Source organism: Taudactylus pleione, unplaced genomic scaffold, assembly GCF_031769625.1.
Source record: "Taudactylus pleione unplaced genomic scaffold, aTauple2 ptg000377l, whole genome shotgun sequence".
NCBI lineage: Eukaryota > Metazoa > Chordata > Amphibia > Anura > Myobatrachidae > Taudactylus > Taudactylus pleione.
The window spans coordinates 5,836,388-5,858,311 of record NW_028284778.1 but is presented as its reverse complement, the minus strand read 5'-3'; the positions used below and the strand labels follow the sequence as shown (position 1 = coordinate 5,858,311).

Here is a 21,924-nt window from a genome sequence, read left to right as displayed (position 1 = left end):
ATGCATATAGCAGCCATTTGACACTATTTAGGAACTCAAAACCCTTTAATTATGGCCAAAAAAAGACTTCTATACTGTTACCCAATATTAGTTTACTTTTTTTGGGGTACAGACTGATTTCCCCATTTTCACCTGTACTTTTCACTCACATCCTTGCAAGAATTATCATTCGAATGTATTATCGCCGGTTTTGTAATTGGATTGCACGATAAACGAGAGCGTGCATACATGCGATAAGCGTCTATGGGTCTGAAAAGTTTTCGCCTGAGAAAACGTGTAGTTATCGCGGCTAATTGGATACCCCCCTTAATCTCAAAGATGTTCCTAATTTTTATCCTTGTTAAAGTACTCTCTTTATCTTCCTTTTGTCAATTGTTATGTGCAAGTTTTATACCTCAAAATAAAACAAGATACTTTGACTCTGCTCCCGGGTCCCCCATCCCCTTCCCCCTCCCAATCCAGTTTCTGTTATCTTACTTCCATTATTGTAGTTGTCAAATGTTTACAGCATGCAAGAACAAGGTAGTTTGACATCTTTCATTATTTTTATTTTTGCAGAATCGCTTATTACAGCTTTTGTGTCTTTTTTTGTATGCATACTTTTTTGTTTTGCACTTTTACTGATATATATGATGTTTGGCACTCTTGCCTAAATGCGACTTTGTATTTTGTCTGTCTACTACCTTTATAAATAAATTTCAAAAAAACATTATTATATTCATATCCCATTTTAATATTTCTAATGTGTTCCGATAACCTCTCTCTTAACTGGCTAATATTTTTTTCAAAAAAGTGCTCCGAAATATTTTTTTATTATTATTATTGAATTCGGTCAAAAACATCTACTTATAACACCCAACTACATACTCTTATGCCTACTTAACCAGTCAGTGCTACCTGGCATCTTTTTATTTAGTACCATCCTAGAGGAGCACTCTGTCTCCTCCAATAAAACAGGATTGGATTAATTTTGTCTTGTTGTATTCATTTAATCCAGTTTATTCCCAGTCCATACTCATCCCCATATTTGACCAACCCCACCTGTACAGACATAATCGCTCATTACACTATCACACCAGACATAACTCAACATATAGTCATCTCCCCGCCACACACAGCCTCCCCTTCCCCTACCTCACCCAAATCTGCACCCACATTGTAAGAGCTCTTATATTTAGTTATAAAGGGAAGAGTTTCTTTATCAATTTTTTTTAGATTTCTTTAATGCAACCTTATGAATTGTGCTCTTTTCAGAGATAGTGTCCTTTTATGTGCTGCTTCAACTACTTCAGAGTCATAATGGTTTTAAATAACTGTTTGTATGTCTGCATGTTCATTATAGGTCTCAATTGATGAGCAATTTCTTCCAACACAATTGAAATGGCTATTAGGAATACTTATCAGCCAATTTTCATGATGATTACTTGCGAAAATCTATGAAAGAGTTGGAATCTGTAGGTTTGATGTAATTTCGAGTTGAAATTTGTCTATTGTGGACATATATACTGAGATTCAGGAAATTAACAATGGTTTCACAGGTTAAAACAATATTTATGTTATTGCTATTCAAATGAGAAAACATTATATTCATTGTTATAATGAACATAAATCAGCCTTGCAAAAAATATCATATATTTACCGGAACCAGTTCAGTAGCTATTTTCTCAAATTATAAATTTATTCAGGTCTGCTTTTATCATTTAATTCAACAATATAAACAGCTTGTACAATATTTAACATTGATGCACCCATTTTATGTTTAGTTCATTGAAATTGTATTTCCCATGTATGGGCTTTCTGATGTATAACAAGTTGTGATTTGTATGCAAAACATTTACCACACTCAGAACATGGAAATGGTTTGTCACCAGTGTGTGTTCTCTGATGTACAATCAGACTTGATTTATGACTAAAAGATTTCCCACACTCAGAACAGGCAAATGGTTTCTCACCTGTATGAAGTCTCTCATGTGCAACAAGAGACGATTTCTTTGTAAAACATTTGCCACACTCAGAACATGAAAATGGCTTCTCACCGGTGTGTGTTCTCTGATGTACAATCAGATGTGATTTATGTGTAAAACATTCCCCACACTCAGAACAGGAAAATGGCTTCTCACCAGTGTGTGTTCTCTGATGTACAATCAGACGTGATTTATGTGTAAAACATTTGCCACACTCAGAGCATGGAAACGGTTTCTTACCTGTGTGACGTGTTTCGTGTTCAAGAAGATTGTATTTCTTTGTAAAGCATTTTCCACACACAGAACATGAAAATGGTTTCTCACCTGTGTGAAGTGTCTTATGGTCAACAAGATTACCTTTCTGAGCAAAACATTTCCCACACACAGAACATGAATATGGTTTCTCACCTGTGTGAAGCCTCTCATGTATAGCAAGAGATGATTTCTTTGCAAAACATTTGCCACACTCAGAACATGGAAATGGCTTCTCACCGGTGTGTGTTCTCTGATGTACAATCAGGCGAGATTTATGTGTAAAACATTTCCCACACTCAGAGCATGGAAACGGTTTCTTACCTGTGTGACATGTTTCATGTTCAAGAAGATTGGATTTCTTTATAAAGCTTTTTCCACACACAGAACATGTAAATGGTTTCTCACCTGTGTGAAGTCTCTGATGTGTAACAAGACTTGATGTCTTTGTAAAACATTTCCCACACTCAGGACATGGAAATGGTTTCTCACCTATGTGAGTTAGATGTCTAACAAAAACTGAATGATATATAAAACTTTTATCAGATTCAAAATTGGATACTCTTGTATCACCTTTATGCGCTAGATTTTGTGTAGCAAGATCTGAATTTTCACTAGAACATTCCTCATGGTTAGAGGGACCAGATGACATATCTGCACTGTGAAGTGCTGGGTGTATATTTATGGTAATGGGGGTCTCTCCTGGAGAATCTTGTGTAGTGTTATCTTCTATTTCAAAATCTTGAGACACGAGGAGATCTCTCTCCAAGGTATTCCTGCTTGTGCATCCATCTACTGGAAACAAAATATATGAAAATAATATTTCTGGTACGTACAGTTAGATCTCTTTATCAAAGTCCATCTGGGGGACATTTCATGACCATGGGGTATAGAGAGGGTTGAGTAACTAGAAATTAATAGGTCAAAGTTTTCTTGTACATAAGCTCTTCCCAACCAAACCCTTCCTCGGTTTGTACTTAAAAAGCCCCTAGGATAGGTTGTAGAAAAATAAGGACACCCACAACCAAATAAGGGAGGAATCGTAGTGTCCCCAGTTGGGTTTGGAGAAAGATATTTAACAGTAAGTAACAAAAATCTTATTTTCTGCTTCCTCCATCTAGAAGACACTACTTGATCATGGGAATGTACAATAGCTGGCCCAAGGAGAGGGCATGCACAGCCTTGGCTGGACACAATACTTTCTGTCCAAAAGAAGAATCCCTGGATGCAGAGTCTTGAAATCTGTAAAATTTGGTGAATGTATGAGCCATGGACCATGTAGCTGCTCTGCATAAAGGCACTGCCACAGCTCACAACCGAGCGAGTGGAAGGAGCCAAGATCTTAGCTGGAATAGGTGGTTTAGATCCCTGATATGCATGCTGAATTGTGGCAATAATGCATCTGGCTATAGCCTGTGTGGGCGCTGGCTAGCCTCTTTTCCTAGTATCATAAAGAATAAGTAAGCTATTAGTTGTCCTTGTACTGGTTGTCATCTCTAGATACATTCTTAACACCCTAACCACGTCAAACAGACACAACTGACCCTAATCCATTGTTTTACTTAATTTAGCAATTATCGGTCTTCAAATTTTTTGATTAAGATGAAATGCTGATACCACTTTCGGTTGAAAAGAAGGTAGTGTACATGACACCACCCTATCGTCTCTAATCACCAAAAATGGAGGTCTACAAGATAAAGCTCCTAATTCAGATACTCTTCTAGCTGATGATATAGCTAAGAGAAAATAACTTCCATGGTACACACTTCAGGTCCACCTCCTGCAAAGGTTGGTAACTGAAGCACTGACATCACCAGATTTAGATCCCCAAGCACAAAATAATAGGGGAGCCATACCCTTAGATAAACAAGCTGCAGGAACATCCACTCTCGGCAATTGTCCTCTACAGGCTATGCTGCTGTCAGGAATCGGATTCATCGAAGAAAATTGGCCTAGGATTTGAAATTTCTTATCAGGATTTAGCCAGTGAAACGGAATCAGTATGAATGACTGCCGGCAGACCCACAGCAGTGAAAATCCCGACAGGGGATTTAGGTAGGTATAACTAACTCTACCTCCCCGCAACCCTAACCCTCCCTTAGGGAGGGTTAGGCAGTAGGAAGGGAGGTTAGGGATAGGCACCCCTAAGTGCCTAAACCTAACCCCCCCGTCCCCGCAGCCTAAACCTAAGTTTCCCGGGGGGGGGGTGCCTAGTGTTAACCTCTCACCGGGGGTGCCTAACACTATCACCCACTTCCCCCAGCCTAACCCTCCCGGGGGGATGCCTAACCCTAAGTCCCCCCCGGGAGCCCCAAACCTAACCCTCCCGCTGATGTCCGCGCCCGGCTTACCTTCGTTTGGTATGCCGGGCGTCAGGCTCCCGGTGTAGGTCTAATGACAGGCGTTGGGATTTTGACGCCTGTCATTAGTACCCTGCCGGGATTTGACAGTCGGCTTCCAGACTGCATCCCAGTGAAACAATCACTAGCGAGTGAATTGATGCGCACGCATCTATTCACACTATGGGAGGAGAGCTTGTGGGCAGCCCAGGAACTCTGTAAAACTCAGTGATGGAAAGGGGGCATGTCTCAAAGCCACGCCCCCTTTTGAGTGACCATGAGCTTTTTTCGCACAAGAAGTTCCCTTATTTGATAGCCGCCCTGCTCTCTACCTACCCTAGAGTGAACAAAACAGTAGGGTGAGAGAGGAGCTAGTTGCCGAATATCTAGCCAACACCCTTACTCTAGACTGTGTGCTTCCTGCTGCCAGCCAACATTATCTGTAGTGGCCGGCAGCTGCACGTGCATAAAGAGCATACCAAATGCTGCTAGCGCTGCTCTCTGCGGTTTTCCCTGCAGTGACAACTGGCGTGATTCCACTCTTGGGCCTCTACCGCCGCACCGCCCCTGACTTGGTGCACGCTGCAGCACTGACTTTGCAGTGGCTCCTGGCTTCCATCATGTATCCACATCTCAAAACTACTACTGCCTACGAGCCGCCACTGACCAGGTGCCCGTTCTCAGTCCAGTACCTCTACCAGACCAGCTCCCAGCGTGCTCACCAACCGGGCGTAGGCGGCCCTCGCACCCACCTACATCTCCGTGGACGATAAACCTGGAGGACTACCATTATCTACCGTCTAACATCCAGTCCTGTCCTGGAGCAACAGAGCAGCCCTCAGCTGCACAACCCCAGGCTGCTGGCCTTGAAGGTAAGAAGAGGAGAGATAAGGGGAAAATAGAAAAATAAAAAGTAAAAAAAAAATAATTATACTAAATAACATAGTGCTGACCTACCCCTTCAGCAATTTTAAACTGAGGAAAGGGATGGGAAAACCTTATATACTATAAAAAGTTAACCTATTAGGTGCTAGCTCCTAAACCTTCACTACACAGCATGGTTAAGAAGTTTTCCCCAAATGGAGGAAGGAGAAATAGACAAAATTGTTTACATTGAGGAGCAAATTTCCATCCTATTAGTGAGTACTCGAATGTCTAATTTCAATTTACATTAGAAGACTTATAAATGGGGTTGGGTATGGATTGCCGGCAATCGGGGTGCCGCTGGTCAGAATACCGACAGCGGCGTCCCTACAGTCAGAATCCCGACACCCATTAGAAGGTAAGGTAAGTCTAACCCTTAACCTCCCTCCCCGATGCCTAAATCTACCCTCCCCCCTAGTGCCTAAGCCTAACCTCCCAGCACCCTAACTCCCCGGTACCTAAACCTAACCTCTCCCTCCTTACACCCTAATCCTATTTCTCCCTCCACGGTGCCTAACTCTACCTCCATGGTGCCTAAACCTACCCTCCCCCCTAGTGCCTAAGCCTAACCTCCCCTCCCAGCACCCTAACTCCCCGGTGCCTAAACCTAACCTCCCCCTCCTCATACCCTAATCCTATTCCTCCCTCCACGGTGTCTAACCCTACCTCCCCCCTAGTGCCTAAGCCTAACCTCTACTTCCCAGCACCCTAAACCTAACTCCCTGGTGCCTAAACCTAACCTCCGCCTCATCACACCCTAATCCTATCCCTCCCTCCCCGATGCCTAACCCTCCCTCCCCCCTAGTGCCTAAGCCTAACCTCTACTTCCCAGCACCCTAACCCTAACTCCCTGGTGCCTAAACCTAACCTCCCCCTCCTCACACCCTAATCCTATCCCTCCCTCCCCGATGCCTAACCCTCCCTCCCCGGTGCCTAACCCTAACCCTCCCCCTAGTGCTTAACCCTAACCCTCCCCCTAGTGCTTAACCCTAACTCCGCACCCTAACCCTCCTCTAACCCCTGATACTTATCTTCGGGATGCTGGTGGTCGTGATACTGGTGCCGGGATCCCGATCTGTCAACATTTCGGCGCCAGTATTTAGTCAGTCGACACCCCGTATGCTGGGATGCCGACTAGATCCCTTATAAACGAAATTACCAAGCAGACTGCACAGACCCAGCCACGGTGACCTGCAGACATTGGTGAGTAACATTCCCCAATCTCACACATTGCCCAGCTAGTATCATGGGACAGGAAACCACATAAGTCAGTGACACTGAGCAACCAGTCACTTCTCTGACTATCACACACTGGGAACGTGGAAGCACAGTAGCTGTGGGCCTAGGAACGTGTCGTAGCCACTGGTTACCACTACTCACAGTTCTCTAGGTGGACACAAAGATAGCAATGACAACAGTGGAACAGCCACTATATGTCCCTGTGGTCACACTCAGGTGCCAAAGACCCGATGTCAGAGTTAAATTACTATTTTAGGCTGAAGAATTATTGTAGACAAGCACTGAGGTATGGAAAGCAGCAGAATCAGGCACATAGGTAGTTATATTGCTACTATACAGCTAACTTAAGATAGAATTAGATGTTATTATCCAAAAATTACTACAACTTCTACTCATGGAGGATCATGGGTAATATCACAAACTGGGTCTCATCCCAATTTATCAGTAATAGAATCCCTGTGGTGGTGTACCTTGTATTGCTGTATGAGATACACCAGAGAGTGTGGGGAGGAGACTGGTCAGATCTCTGGGCTGGTAACACACAGTGACATGATGTGAGGAGGAGAGCAGAAGTATAATAGGGGCTGATGGCTCCTGATGTATGAGATACACCAGAGAGTGTGGGGAGGAGACTGGTCAGATCTCTGCGCTGGTAACACACAGTGACATGATGTTAGGAGGAGAACAGGAGTATAATAGGGGCTGATGGCTCCTGATGTATGAGATACACCAGAGAGTGTGGGGAGGAGACTGGTCAGATCTCTGCGCTGGTAACACACAGTGACATGATGTTAGGAGGAGAACAGGAGTATAATAGTGGCTGATGGCTCCTGATGTATGAGATACACCAGAGAGTGTGAGGAGATTAGTCAGATCTCTAGGCAGGTAACACACAGTGACATGATGTGAGGGGCAGAGCAGGAGTATAATAGGGGCTGATGGCTCCTGATGTATGAGATACACCATGGAGAGTGAGTAGGAGACTGGTCAGATATCTGGGCTGGTAACACACAGTGACATGATGAGAGGGAGATAGCAGGAGTCTAATAGGGGTTGACAGCTCCTGACTGCCCAACTAGGCAGATAAATCACCTAACAACATCCAGTCCTGTACAGGTGTAGGATAAGAGATTGCTGTAGTGACAGAGAAGGGTGTAGGATAAGAGACTGCTGTAGTGACAGAGGAGGGTGTAGGATAAGAGATTGCTGTAGTGACAGATGAGGGTGTAGGATAAGAGATGGCTGTAGTGACAGAGGCGGGTGTAGGATAAGAGATTGCTGTAGTGACAGATGAGGGTGTAGGATAAGAGATTGCTGTAGTGACAGATGAGGGTGTAGGATAAGAGATGGTTGTAGTGACAGATGAGGGTGTAGGATAAGAGATTGCTGTAGTGACAGATGAGGGTGTAGGATAAGAGATTGCTGTAGTGACAGAGGCGGGTGTAGGATAAGAGATGGCTGTAGTGACAGAGGAGGGTGTAGGATAAGAGATGGCTGTAGTGACAGAGGAGGGTGTAGGATAAGAGATGGCTGTAGTGACAGAGAAGGGTGTAGGATAAGAGATGGCTGTAGTGACAGTGGAGGGTGTAGGATAAGAGATTGCTGTAGTGACAGAGGAGAATGTAGGATAAGAGGTTGCTGTAGTGACAGAGGAAGGTGTAGGATAAGAGAGTGCTGTAGTGACAGAGGAGGGTGTAGGATAAAAGATTGCTGTAGTGACAGAGGAGGATGTAGGATAAGAGATTGCTGTAATGACAGAGGAGGGGGTAGGATATGAGATTGCTGTAGTGACAGAGGAGGGTGTAGGATAAGAGAGTGCTGTAGTGACAGAGGAGGGTGTAGGATAAGAGAGTGCTGTAGTGACAGAGGAGGATGTAGGATAAGAGATGGCTGTACTGACAGAGGAGGGTGTAGGATAAGAGATTGCTGTAGTGACAGAGGAGGGTGTAGGATAAGAGATGGCTGTAGTGACAGTGGAGGGTGTAGGATAAGAGATTGCTGTAATGACAGAGGAGGGTGTAGGATATGAGATTGCAGTAGTGACAGAGGAGGGTGTAGGATAATAGATTGATGTAGTGACAGAGGAGGGTGTAGGATAAGAGATGGCTGTAGTGACAGTGGAGGGTGTAGGATAAGAGATTGCTGTAGTGACAGAGGAGAATGTAGGATAAGAGGTTGCTGTAGTGACAGAGGAGGGTGTAGGATAAGAGAGTGGTGTAGTGACAGAGGAGGGTGTAGGATAAAAGATTGCTGTAGTGACAGAGGAGGATGTAGGATAAGAGATTGCTGTAGTGACAGAGGAGGATGTAGGATAAGAGATGGCTGTAATGACAGAGGAGGGTGTAGGATAAGAGAGTGCTGTAGTGACAGAGGAGGGTGTAGGATAAGAGAGTGCTGTAGTGACAGAGGAGGATGTAGGATAAGAGATGGCTGTAGTGACAGAGGAGGGTGTAGGATAAGAGATTGCTGTAGTAACAGATGAGGGTGTAGGATAAGAGATTGCTGTAGTGACAGATGAGGATGTAGGATAAGAGATGGCTGTAATGACAGAGGAGGGTGTAGGATAAGAGAGTGCTGTAGTGACAGAGGAGGGTGTAGGATAAGAGAGTGCTGTAGTGACAGAGGAGGGTGTAGGATAAGAGATTGCTGTAGTGACAGAGGAGAATGTAGGATAAGAGGTTGCTGTTGTGACAGAGGAAGGTGTAGGATAAGAGAGTGCTGTAGTGACAGAGGAGGGTGTAGGATAAAAGATTGCTGTAGTGACAGAGGAGGGTGTAGGATAAGAGATTGCTGTAGTGACAGAGGAGGATGTAGGATAAGAGGTGGCTGTAGTGACAGTGGAGGGTGTAGGATAAGAGATTGCTGTAATGACAGAGGAGGGTGTAGGATATGAGATTGCTGTAGTGACAGAGGATGGTGTAGGATAAGAGATTGCTGTAGTGACAGAGGAGGGTGTAGGATAAGAGATTGCTGTAGTGACAGAGGAGAATGTAGGATAAGAGGTTGCTGTAGTGACAGAGGAGAATGTAGGATAAGAGGTTGCTGTAGTGACAGAGGAAGGTGTAGGATAAGAGAGTGCTGTAGTGACAGAGGAGGGTGTAGGATAAAAGATTGCTGTAGTGACAGATGAGGGTGTAGGATAAGAGATTGCTGTAGTGACAGAGGAGGGTGTAGGATAAGAGATGGCTGTAGTGACAGTGGAGGGTGTAGGATAAGAGATTGCTGTAGTGACAGAGGAGAATGTAGGATAAGAGATGGCTGTAGTGACAGAGGAGGGTGTAGGATAAAAGATTGCTGTAGTGACAGAGGAGGATGTAGAATAAGAGATTGCTGTAGTGACAGAGGAGGATGTAGGATAAGAGATGGCTGTAATGACAGAGGAGGGTGTAGGATAAGAGAGTGCTGTAGTGACAGAGGAGGGTGTAGGATAAGAGAGTGCTGTAGTGACAGAGGAGGATGTAGGATAAGAGATGGCTGTAGTGACAGAGGAGGGTGTAGGATAAGAGATTGCTGTAGTGACAGAGGAGGGTGTAGGATAAGAGATTGCTGTAGTGACAGAGGAGGGTGTAGGATAAGAGATGGCTGTAGTGACAGTGGAGGGTGTAGGATAAGAGATTGCTGTAATGACAGAGGAGGGTGTAGGATATGAGATTGCTGTAGTGACAGAGGAGGGTGTAGGATAAGAGATTGCTGTAGTGACAGAGGAGGGTGTAGGATAAGAGATTGCTGTAGTGACAGAGGAGGGTGTAGGATAAGAGATGGCTGTAGTGACAGAGGAGAGTGTAGGATAAGAGATGGCTGTAGTGACAGAGGAGGATGTAGGATAAGAGATTGCTGTAGTGACAGAGGAGGGTGTAGGATAAGAGATGGCTGTAGTGACAGAGGAGGGTGTAGGATAATAGATTGCTGTAGTGACAGAGGAGGGTGTAGGATAAGAGATTGCTGTAGTGACAGAGGAGGATGTAGGATAAGAGATGGCTGTAATGACAGAGGAGGGTGTAGGATAAGAGATGGCTGTAGTGACAGAGGAGGGTGCAGGATAAGAGATTGCTGTAGTGACAGAGGAGGGTGTAGGATAAGAGATTGCTGTAGTGACAGAGGAGGGTGTAGGATAAGAGATGGCTGTAGTGACAGAGGAAGGTGTAGGATAAGAGATGGCTGTAGTGACAGAGGAGGGTGTAGGATAAGAGATGGCTGTAGTGACAGAGGATAGTATAGAATAAGAGATTGCTGTAGTGACAGAAGAAGGAGAATATGTGACTCTGTTCTGTAATAAGTGATTATTACTCACCTGTGCTGATATCTGTAGGGATTTCCTCCTCCTTACACTGCTGATCACCCCTCACATACATCTCTTCTTCTACCTTAATATCAGTGAGGTATTCACCCTAAAAAAACATTCATTAATTTAGATTAAACAGTATAAGATCACAATAAAAGACACACACAGCTGCTCTACAGATCTATTAATGAATATTGCGATTTTGGTGAGACCCTTAATTATATACCTGATCCTCCCATGGGATCCTGTGATTCTCTTTAGTATCCTGTGAATAAAGAGGACGGGGACATCTCTCTGGGGTATTTATTTGACAGGATCCATCTAAAAAAAACACAAAAATTGAATACACTGTTTATATGTGATTATTAGATAATGTGTGTATCTAGATGGCACTCACAACGGCTCTCTACTAAATACATCATTGTCTCCTCTTACCCAGTGATGTTAAGGGCCGGTTATTCTCCATCATCATGTCCTTGTTCAGACCCCTGTGTTCGTCTATATATTCCCCCTCCTGCATGGAGAGATAGACAGTGACATCCTGACACCTTATAGGAACCTGACACACACAATGATACAGTCATCACCCAGACACATCCCCTGGTGTTACTGTATAATGTCCCATTCCCAGCAGTCACTTCTCCAGTCATCACCCAGACACATCCCCTGGTGTTACTGTATAATGTCCCACTCCCAGCAGTCACCTCTCCAGTCATCACCCAGACACATCCCCTGGTGTTACTGTATAATGTCCCATTCCCAGCAGTCACCTCTCCAGTCACCACCCAGACACATCCCCTGGTGTTACTGTATAATGTCCCATTCCCAGCAGTCACCTCTCCAGTCATCACCCAGACACATCCCCTGGTGTTACTGTATAATGTCCCATTCCCAGCAGTCACCTCCCCAGTCACCACCCAGACACAGTCCCTGGGTTACTGTATAATGCCCCATTCCCAGCATTCACCTCTCCAGTCATCACCCAGACACATCCCCTGGTGTTACTGTATAATGTCCCATTCCCAGCAGTCATCTCTCCAGTCAGCAGCTGAATGATCTTGTTGGTGAGTTCCAGGATCTTCTGGTCATTGTCTCTCTCATGTATCAGTGAGTGAGGTGGAGGCACCATGATGGAGCTCTGGGTCCTGCCCAGTCCTCCTGATACATGGGCACGGCTACTGGGTGTCTCACACTCACAGGATGTCTTCTTTACTACTGTGTAATCCTGTGTAATGAGGGAGACATCAATAAAAGGCTAAAATTAAACTCGACCTATATGGAGCTGTTTATTAAGGCATTATTGGTGTATAATATACAAGAAGAGCCTGTCGTACAAATAAATCCCCTATCTGGTCTGTAATGTGATGCATCACAGATAGCTTAAAAAATTCCATAGGACACCAAAAAAAGAATTGTGGTATAGAAAGTTCACGTACTTGAATTAATGTAAATATCTTGTGCGTCACACAGAGAATCGCACTATAGCTGCCCGGTTACAGCTGTGCTGATGAGAAGACTGAGGCACTGATACTATATATGAGAGCGGCTCCCTGCTGCCTGGTTACAGCTGTGCTGATGAGAAGACTGAGGCACTGATACTACATATGAGAGCGGCTCCCTGCTGCCTGGTTACAGCTGTGCTGATGAGAAGACTGAGGCACTGATACTATATATATGAGAGAGGCTCCCTGCTGCCCGGTTACAGCTGTGCTGATGAGAAGACTGAGGCACTGATACTATATATGAGAGTGGCTCCCTGCTGCCCGGTTACAGCTGTGCTGATGAGAAGACTGAGGCACTGATACTATATATGAGAGCGGCTCCCTGCTGCCCGGTTACAGCTGTGCTGATGAGAAGACTGAGGCACTGATACTATATATGAGAGCGGCTCCCTGCTGCCCGGTTACAGCTGTGCTGATGAGAAGACTGAGGCACTGATACTATATATGAGAGCGGCTCCCTGCTGCCCGGTTACAGCTGTGCTGATGAGAAGACTGAGGCACTGATACTATATATGAGAGCGGCTCCCTGCTGCCTGGTTACAGCTGTGCTGATGAGAAGACTGAGGCACTGATACTATATATGAGAGCGGCTCCCTGCTGCCCGGTTACAGCTGTGCTGATGAGAAGACTGAGGCACTGATACTATATATGAGAGCGGCTCCCTGCTGCCCGGTTACAGCTGTGCTGATGAGAAGACTGAGGCACTGATACTATATATGAGAGGGGCTCCCTGCTGCCCGGTTACAGCTGTGCTGATGAGAAGACTGAGGCACTGATACTATATATGAGAGCGGCTCCCTGCTGCCCGGTTACAGCTGTGCTGATGATAGGACTGAGGCACTGATACTATATATGAGAGCGGCTCCCTGCTGCCCGGTTACAGCTGTGCTTATGAGAAGACTGAGGCACTGATACTATATATGAGAGAGGCTCCCTGCTGCCTGGTTACAGCTGTGCTGATGAGAAGACTGAGGCACTGATACTATATATGAGAGCGGCTCCCTGCTGCCCGGTTACAGCTGTGCTGATGAGAAGACTGAGGCACTGATACTATATATGAGAGCAGCTCCCTGCTGCCAGGTTACAGCTGTGCTGATGAGAAGACTGAGGCACTGATACTATATATGAGAGCGGCTCCCTGCTGCCCGGTTACAGCTGTGCTGATGAGAAGACTGAGGCACTGATACTATATATGAGAGCGGCTCCCTGCTGCCCGGTTACAGCTGTGCTGATGAGAAGACTGAGGCACTGATACTATATATGAGAGCAGCTCCCTGCTGCCAGGTTACAGCTGTGCTGATGAGGAGACTGAGGCACTGATACTATATATGAGAGCGGCTCCCTGCTGCCCGGTTACAGCTGTGCTGATGATAGGACTGAGGCACTGATACTATATATGAGAGCGGCTCCCTGCTGCCCGGTTACAGCTGTGCTGATGAGAAAACTGAGGCACTGATACTATATATGAGAGCGGCTCCCTGCTGCCCGGTTACAGCTGTGCTGATGATAGGACTGAGGCACTGATACTATATATGAGAGCGGCTCCCTGCTGCCCGGTTACAGCTGTGCTGATGAGAAAACTGAGGCACTGATACTATATATGAGAGCGGCTCCCTGCTGCCCAGTTACAGCTGTCCTGATGAGAAGATTGAGGCACTGATACTATATATGAGAGCGGCTCCCTGCTGCCCGGTTACAGCTGTGCTGATGAGACGATTGAGGCACTGATACTATATATGAGAGCGGCTCCCTGCTGCCCGGTTACAGCTGTGCTGATGAGAAGATTGAGGCACTGATACTATATATGAGAACGGCTCCCTGCTGCCCGGTTACAGCTGTGCTGATGAGAAGATTGAGGCACTGATACTATATATGAGAGCGGCTCCCTGCTGCCCGGTTACAGCTGTGCTGATGAGAAGACTGAGGCACTGATACTATATATGAGAGCGGCTCCCTGCTGCCCGGTTACAGCTGTGCTGATGAGAGGACTGAGGCACTGATACTATATATGAGAGCGGCTCCCTGCTGCCCGGTTACAGCTGTGCTGATGAGAAGACTGAGGCACTGATACTATATATGAGAGAGGCTCCCTGCTGCCCGGTTACAGCTGTGCTGATGAGAGGACTGAGGCACTGATACTATATATGAGAGCGGCTCCCTGCTGCCCGGTTACAGCTGTGCTGATGAGAAGACTGAGGCACTGATACTATATATGAGAGAGGCTCCCTGCTGCCCGGTTACAGCTGTGCTGATGAGAAGACTGAGGCACTGATACTATATATGAGAGCGGCTCCCTGCTGCCAGGTTACAGCTGTGCTGATGAGGAGACTGAGGCACTGATACTATATATGAGAGCGGCTCCCTGCTGCCCGGTTACAGCTGTGCTGATGAGAAGACTGAGGCACTGATACTATATATGAGAGCGGCTCCCTGCTGCCCGGTTACAGCTGTGCTGATGAGAAGACTGAGGCACTGATACTATATATGAGTGCGGCTACCTGCTGCCCGGTTACAGCTGTGCTGATGAGAAGACTGAGGCACTGATACTATATATGAGTGCGGCTACCTGCTGCCCGGTTACAGCTGTGCTGATGAGAAGACTGAGGCACTGATACTATATATAAGAGCGGCTCCCTGCTGCCTAGTTACAGCTGTGCTGATGAGAGGACTGAGGCACTGATACTATATATGAGAGCGGCTCCCTGCTGCCCGGTTACAGCTGTGCTGATGAGAAGACTGAGGCACTGATACTATATATGAGAGCGGCTCCCTGCTGCCCGGTTACAGCTGTACTGATGAGAAGACTGAGGCACTGATACGATATATGAGAGTGGCTCCCTGCTGCCTGGTTACAGCTGTGCTGATGAGAAGACTGAGGCACTGATTCTATATATGAGAGCGGCTCCCTGCTGCCCGGTTACAGCTGTGCTGATGAGAAGACTGAGGCACTGATACGATATATGAGAGTGGCTCCCTGCTGCCTGGTTACAGCTGTGCTGATGAGAGGACTGAGGCACTGATACTATATATGAGAGCGGCTCCCTGCTGCCCGGTTACAGCTGTGCTGATGAGAGGACTGAGGCACTGATACGATATATGAGAGTGGCTCCCTGCTGCCCGGTTACAGCTGTGCTGATCAGAAGACTGAGGCACTGATACTATATATATATGAGTGCGGCTCCCTGCTGCCCGGTTATAGCTGTACTGATGAGAAGACTGAGGCACTGATACGATATATGAGAGTGGCTCTCTGCTGCCTAGTTACAGCTGTGCTGATGAGAGGACTGAGGCACTGATACTATATATGAGAGCGGCTCCCTGCTGCCCGGTTACAGCTGTGCTGATGAGAAGACTGAGGCACTGATACGATATATGAGAGTGGCTCCCTGCTGCCTAGTTACAGCTGTGCTGATGAGAGGACTGAGGCACTGATACTATATATGAGAGCGGCTCCCTGCTGCCCGGTTACAGCTGTGCTGATGAGAGGACTGAGGCACTGATACGATATATGAGAGTGGCTCCCTGCTGCCCGGTTACAGCTGTGCTGATCAGAAGACTGAGGCACTGATACTATATATGAGAGCGGCTCCCTGCTGCCCGGTTATAGCTGTACTGATGAGGAGACTGAGGCACTGATACTATATATAAGAGCGGCTCCCTGCTGCCGGTTACAGCTGTGCTGATGAGAAGACTGAGGCACTGATACTATATATGAGAGCGGATCCCTGCTGCCTGGTTACAGCTGTGCTGATGAGAAGACTGAGGCACTGATACTATATATGAGAGCGGATCCCTGCTGCCTGGTTACAGCTGTGCTGATGAGGAGACTGAGGCACTGATACTATATATAACAGCGGCTCCCTGCTGCCCGGTTACAGCTGAGCTGATGAGAAGACTGAGGCACTGATACTATATATGAGAGCGGCTCCCTGCTGCCCGGTTACAGCTGTGCTGATGAGAAGACTGAGGCACTGATACTATATATGAGAGCGGCTCCCTGCTGCCCGGTTACAGCTGTGCTGATGAGAGGACTGAGGCACTGATACTATATATGAGAGCGGCTCCCTGCTGCCCGGTTACAGCTGTGCTGATGAGAAGACTGAGGCACTGATACTATATATAAGAGCGGCTCCCTGCTGCCGGTTACAGCTGTGCTGATGAGAGGACTGAGGCACTGATACTATATATGAGAGCGGCTTCCTGCTGCCCGGTTACAGCTGTGCTGATGAGAAGACTGAGGCACTGATACTATATATGAGAGCGGATCCCTGCTGCCTGGTTACAGCTGTGCTGATGAGAGGACTGAGGCACTGATACTATATATGAGAGCGGATCCCTGCTGCCTGGTTACAGCTGTGCTGATGAGAGGACTGAGGCACTGATACTATATATCAGAACAGGGAAATATGCTATATTCTGTAACCTCATTCTTGTAAAAAAACACAAAATCTATAATTTATGTAGGAGCAGCATAAATAATTACTGATATTACAGTAACCATCCAAAGAAGTGTCAAAATAGGCTCAGCAGTAAACCGCCTAATAGAGGTACGTGACACTCCCAGACCCTCTCACCTCCCCAGTCATGTCCCTGTATTATTACTATAGATATAAGTGATGTCACTGTGACACTCCCAGACCCTCTCACCTCCCCAGTCAGCAGGTAGATGATCTCCAGGGTGAGATTTACTATCCTCACAGTCATGTGACTCCTGTCCTTGTCCATCCTCAGTGATTTATACAGGAGACGTCTCACCCTCACGTGACTGCTAGTAAAGACTCTCTGGTTCTTCACTTGTCTAGAAATAAATATACATGCAACATATTCAAATAGGAACCACTAAGTAACCATCAAGCCCTCCTCTTTTCCCCTAGCCATATCACACACCTGATACACACTGATCATCACTACACAGGTCATATTGATATCACACACCTGATACACAGGTCACACTGATATCACACACCTGATACACACTGATCATCACTACACAGGTCACACTGATATCACACACCTGATACACACTGATCATCACTACACAGGTCCTACTGATATCACACACCTGATACACACTGATCATCACTACACAGGTCACACTGATATCACACACCTGATACACACTGATCATCACTACACAGGTCCTACTGATATCACACACCTATACGGACAGCAACAGGCCGACACGGCTGAAAATCCCGATCATGCGCATTTAAGTATGAACTAACCTAACCCCTCTAACCCTAACCCTCCTTAGGGGTGCCTAACCTTAACCTTCCCCCCAGTGCCTAACCCTAATCCCCCCTCTAAGTGTCTAACCCTAACCCCAACCTTCCCCACTGCCTAAACCTAAGTCCCCCGGGAGGGTGCCTAAGCCTAAGTCCCCCCCGGGGGTGCCTAACCCTAACCTCCCGGGGGGGTGTCTAACCCTAAGTCCCCCCGGATGCCCTAAACCTAACCCCCCCCACGGCTGTTCGCTTGCTGCGCCCAGCATCACTTCGAACGGGATGCTGGGCGCCGGTCTCCCGGCATCGGTAAAATGACAGGCGTCTACATTTAGACGCCTGTCATTTAACACTCGCCGGGATAAAGCAGTCGGGAAGCTGGCTGTCGGACTTACGTCCACCGGCTTCCTGACTGCATACCCCTGATACACACTGATCATCACTACACAGGTCATACTGATATCACACACCTGATACACAGTGATCATTATACACAGGTCATACTGATATCACACACCTGATACACAGTGATCATTGTACACAGGTCATACTGATATCACACACCTGATACACAGTGATCATTATACACAGGTCACACTGATATCACTCACCTGATACACACTGATAATTATACACAGGTCACACTGATATCACTCACCTGATACACACTTTAATTGCCACCAACAGCCTTTTACAAACGTGTGAGTTCGGTAAATGAAACACTGATGCCTCGGTCACCGTACTATAAAGTCAGGTTCTCGACTGATCAGTCAAACTAGAAGCGGGATGACAAATTATGTTATTTTAGTACTAAGATACAACTCCTGAGCATCACGGAGTACAGATGTGTTAGCATTAAATCATTTTTGATATACTTGGCGTGTTACGTATTTTTGGTTAGCTGTACCACATTATGCCAATATCACATCTGACATGTCCACATACTAAATGTAGACAAGTCGATATTCTGAACATCAACGCATTCCGCCACACCCCATATATATCAGAAAAGGTATTCCCTCGATGTCACAAATCATATCACCTCCAGGTCAGATCATCTCACCTGTCGGTGAGCAATGCCTGCAACGCTGACAGGCACGGGGCACCTAAGGCTGAAGCAGGGACAACAGAGGTGGCCAGGGTGCCAATTTCAGGGACAGCGCACAGAGGTGACCGCCATTGTCTCTAGTAGTTCCGCCACTGACTACCAGTGGCGTATATTCTTATTTGCCAGGATGACACTCGCCAGGGGGGCGGCGCCAGTTCCTTACTTTTCCAGAGGCACCCCTAGATACACTCTTGGTGGCTACCAGAGAACAGTGGCACACTCTCGTCTCTCCTGCCAATCGGGTATTTCCAGTGGGCAGGCGGTGTTAGGCACTTCAGTGTGTGATGGGTACTGAGAATGAGATATTGCTTCCGTTTTTCCAAAATATAACATAACCACATATTATAGAACACACAAATGATGTTTAAAAAAAAAAAAAAAAGTACTCTATGCCCAGTCCCGTTGAGGAAACAGTCCTGATAACCCAACGAGACCGTCCATGTTGTACTGCAGAATATGTCAGGGTATAGGAACCAGTATATGGCAGAGGGTAAGAAACGGCCACAGTGACTCAGGCAATCCCAGCTCTGAATTGGGGTAAAGGTGCCTGCTCCTTATAGCTATTATGAGCTCTGGTCACTTTCTTATGGTGCGTACACACAGTACGATATCGAACATCCAGCACACCCGGAGGATCGTACGATATCGTTATCATTGTCGATCGTTCCGTGTGTATGCACCCACCCCCAGTCCCACATCATGCATGGCGTGTAATGCCGGGAGGTATCCGTCTATCCACCAGCAGACTATTATTATCACTTATTTATATGGAGCCACAAGTGTTCCGCAGCGCCTTACAAAGTATACAAACAAATAAATGACCAGAGACTTACAGTACAATACAATACAATGCAGGACAAGGGCATGGATACTATACATTGCTACGTTAGCGACTATAACTCCCACATAAGCAGCAGAGCTTAAGCAGCCAAGTGTTAGGTGCCCTAGTGGGGAGTAAGAAGTAAATGAAAGTATAGTAGGGAGAAGCACAAGAGGGTAGAGGGCCCTGCTTGTAAGAGCTTACATTCTAAAAATTATTACACAGTAACAGGAGAATCTCCCTGGCGTCACATAGACTTATTATGTATCTATATTACATGCTGATCTCCATATCTCATTACCTGTTTATGATTATAATACTTACACCCCCGCCAGCCACTGCCCCCTCACTCACAAAAGGTTACAGACCCAACTTCCGTGTTGTGCGTTCCACCACACTTCCGGACTGTGCGGTCCACAGTACATCCGTCCTGTGCGTTCCACCGTACTTCTGGCCTATGCGTTTCACCTGACTCCCTTTGCGTCCCACTGTCCCACCGGCCAGAAGTGGTTGTTAAGTTAATGATTATCGACTGCAGTTCCCGGCGGGTGACTAGCAGAGAGCAGCAGCCATTGCTGTGTCTGAGTCTGACCGCAGGTAATGATATTAATTTTATGCAGGGGGAGTGGGCTGTTGTGGCTCACAGGGGGGGGGGGGCATTGTAAGGTGTTCTGTTATTGATTCATTTGGAGCAGACTGTACTGTCAGCTTATTGTTTTACAGGTGGACCAGACACTGTACGGGTGGAGGTGCAGGTTCTAGTGCCCTGTTTATTTACAAGTGTGTCCTGTTATAATATAAATGGCGCGTACACTGTTACAATTATTGTGTTACAGACGGAGCAGACTCTGGTGCCCTGTTATTATAATACAAGTGGAGCAGGATCTGGTGCCCTATTATAATACAGGTGGAACAGGATCTGGTGCCCTGTTGTTATAATACAGATGGAGCAATCTGTGGTGCCTTGTTTTTATAAAGCAGATTGTGGTGTAATTTTATTATATGACGGAGCAGGTTGTTTCCCTGTAAATATAATACAGATGGAGCATGTTCTTGTGTCATGTTATAGTACAGATGGAGCAGACTGTGACGTTCTCTTATCATAATACAGATGGAGCAGGCTATGGAGTGATGCTATTATAATACAGATGGAGTATACTCTAGTGTCCTGTCATTATAATACAGATGGAGAAGACTTGTGCCTTGTTGTAATAAAGATGGAGCAGGCTCTGGTGTACTGTTGTTGTTGTACAGCTGGAGGTGTCCTGTTATTTTAGCAGCTGATGATGCAGGAAAACGAGTAACATACAATAAATATATATATAGAGTTCAAATAACATTTTTTTTTTTGTTTTGAGATGATGAAACGCGTCACAAGTTGGAGTTGCCTTTGTGTAACAACAGCTCATGTACAAAGGGCAGTGCTCACTGAGGTTAGGCTGTCTGTCAGGGTTTCTTGTACTAAACTATTGAGACTCTGAAGAAGGTCACAGCCACTGGTGTCCTCTTAGAGTGTAAAGAACTGATACAGGGCCTGCTTTAGAGGTAGACACAATGCCTCTGAAGAAACCGCCCACAGATAATGGCGGAGAAACGCGTAAGGTCTTTGGGATAGTAACAGCACCATTACTTAGCCATGCAGCTACAGTATCTGTAACAATGCTGTGCTATCCAATCACACTCCTTCATGATATATATGATTCCTGAGCATTGCTTATCCGGAATCATTGCGGCTAGGTCCATTCATCAATTTAAAAACACATAAATGTATTGCCCAATGTAGGTGCTATTATCATGTAGTGTAGGACCACAGAGCAGTGTCACTTACAATACATTTGCAAATGTATGTAGCTGAGATCCCTGCATTGCTATTATCTTGTAGGATGCAGGGTTGGACGGGGAAGGGCTCTGGGAAAATCCCCGGTGGGCCAAGCCCTCTACACTACTACTTTTCTTTTTAGATATATCTTCTACCTGCTGATATTTCCAGGCAAGCTCTATTGGGTAATTGAAAACATTTTCACCTCAAACTGGTAATGTATGAATATGTCTCACTCAGTGGAAGATATTACCTAGATCACATGTTCTCAAACTTGGTCCTCAGGACCCCAAACAGTGCATGTTTACCAGGTATCCTCACATAATCACAAGTGAAATAATTAGCTCCACCTGTTGATCTTTTAAAATGTGTCAGTAATGAGTACACCTGTGCTCCTGCTGGGCGACCTGGAAAATGTGACCTGTGTGGGTTCCTGAGGACCGAGTGAGAACC

At 46.1% G+C, this 21,924-nt stretch overlaps 1 protein-coding gene and 1 pseudogene across 2 annotated transcripts in view; one reads left to right on the top strand and one right to left on the bottom strand.

Moving 5' to 3' along the window:
- The window catches only part of LOC148508083 (uncharacterized), a 98,539-nt gene that overhangs the window by 52,744 nt on the left and 23,871 nt on the right, over positions 1-21,924 (top strand). Inside the window, 1 exon segment of the mRNA XM_088445073.1 lies at positions 5,367-5,427. Within this exon segment, the coding sequence (XP_088301199.1) occupies positions 5,367-5,427 (61 nt within the window).
- On the bottom strand, positions 1,617-20,232 carry LOC148508084 (uncharacterized; annotated as a pseudogene). Its single transcript, XR_015869633.1, has 8 exons — positions 19,954-20,232; positions 18,383-18,499; positions 17,150-17,300; positions 11,968-12,225; positions 11,436-11,514; positions 11,227-11,321; positions 11,010-11,106; positions 1,617-3,011 (listed from the first exon to the last, which is right to left on the bottom strand). The product of XR_015869633.1 is annotated as an uncharacterized LOC148508084 (transcript).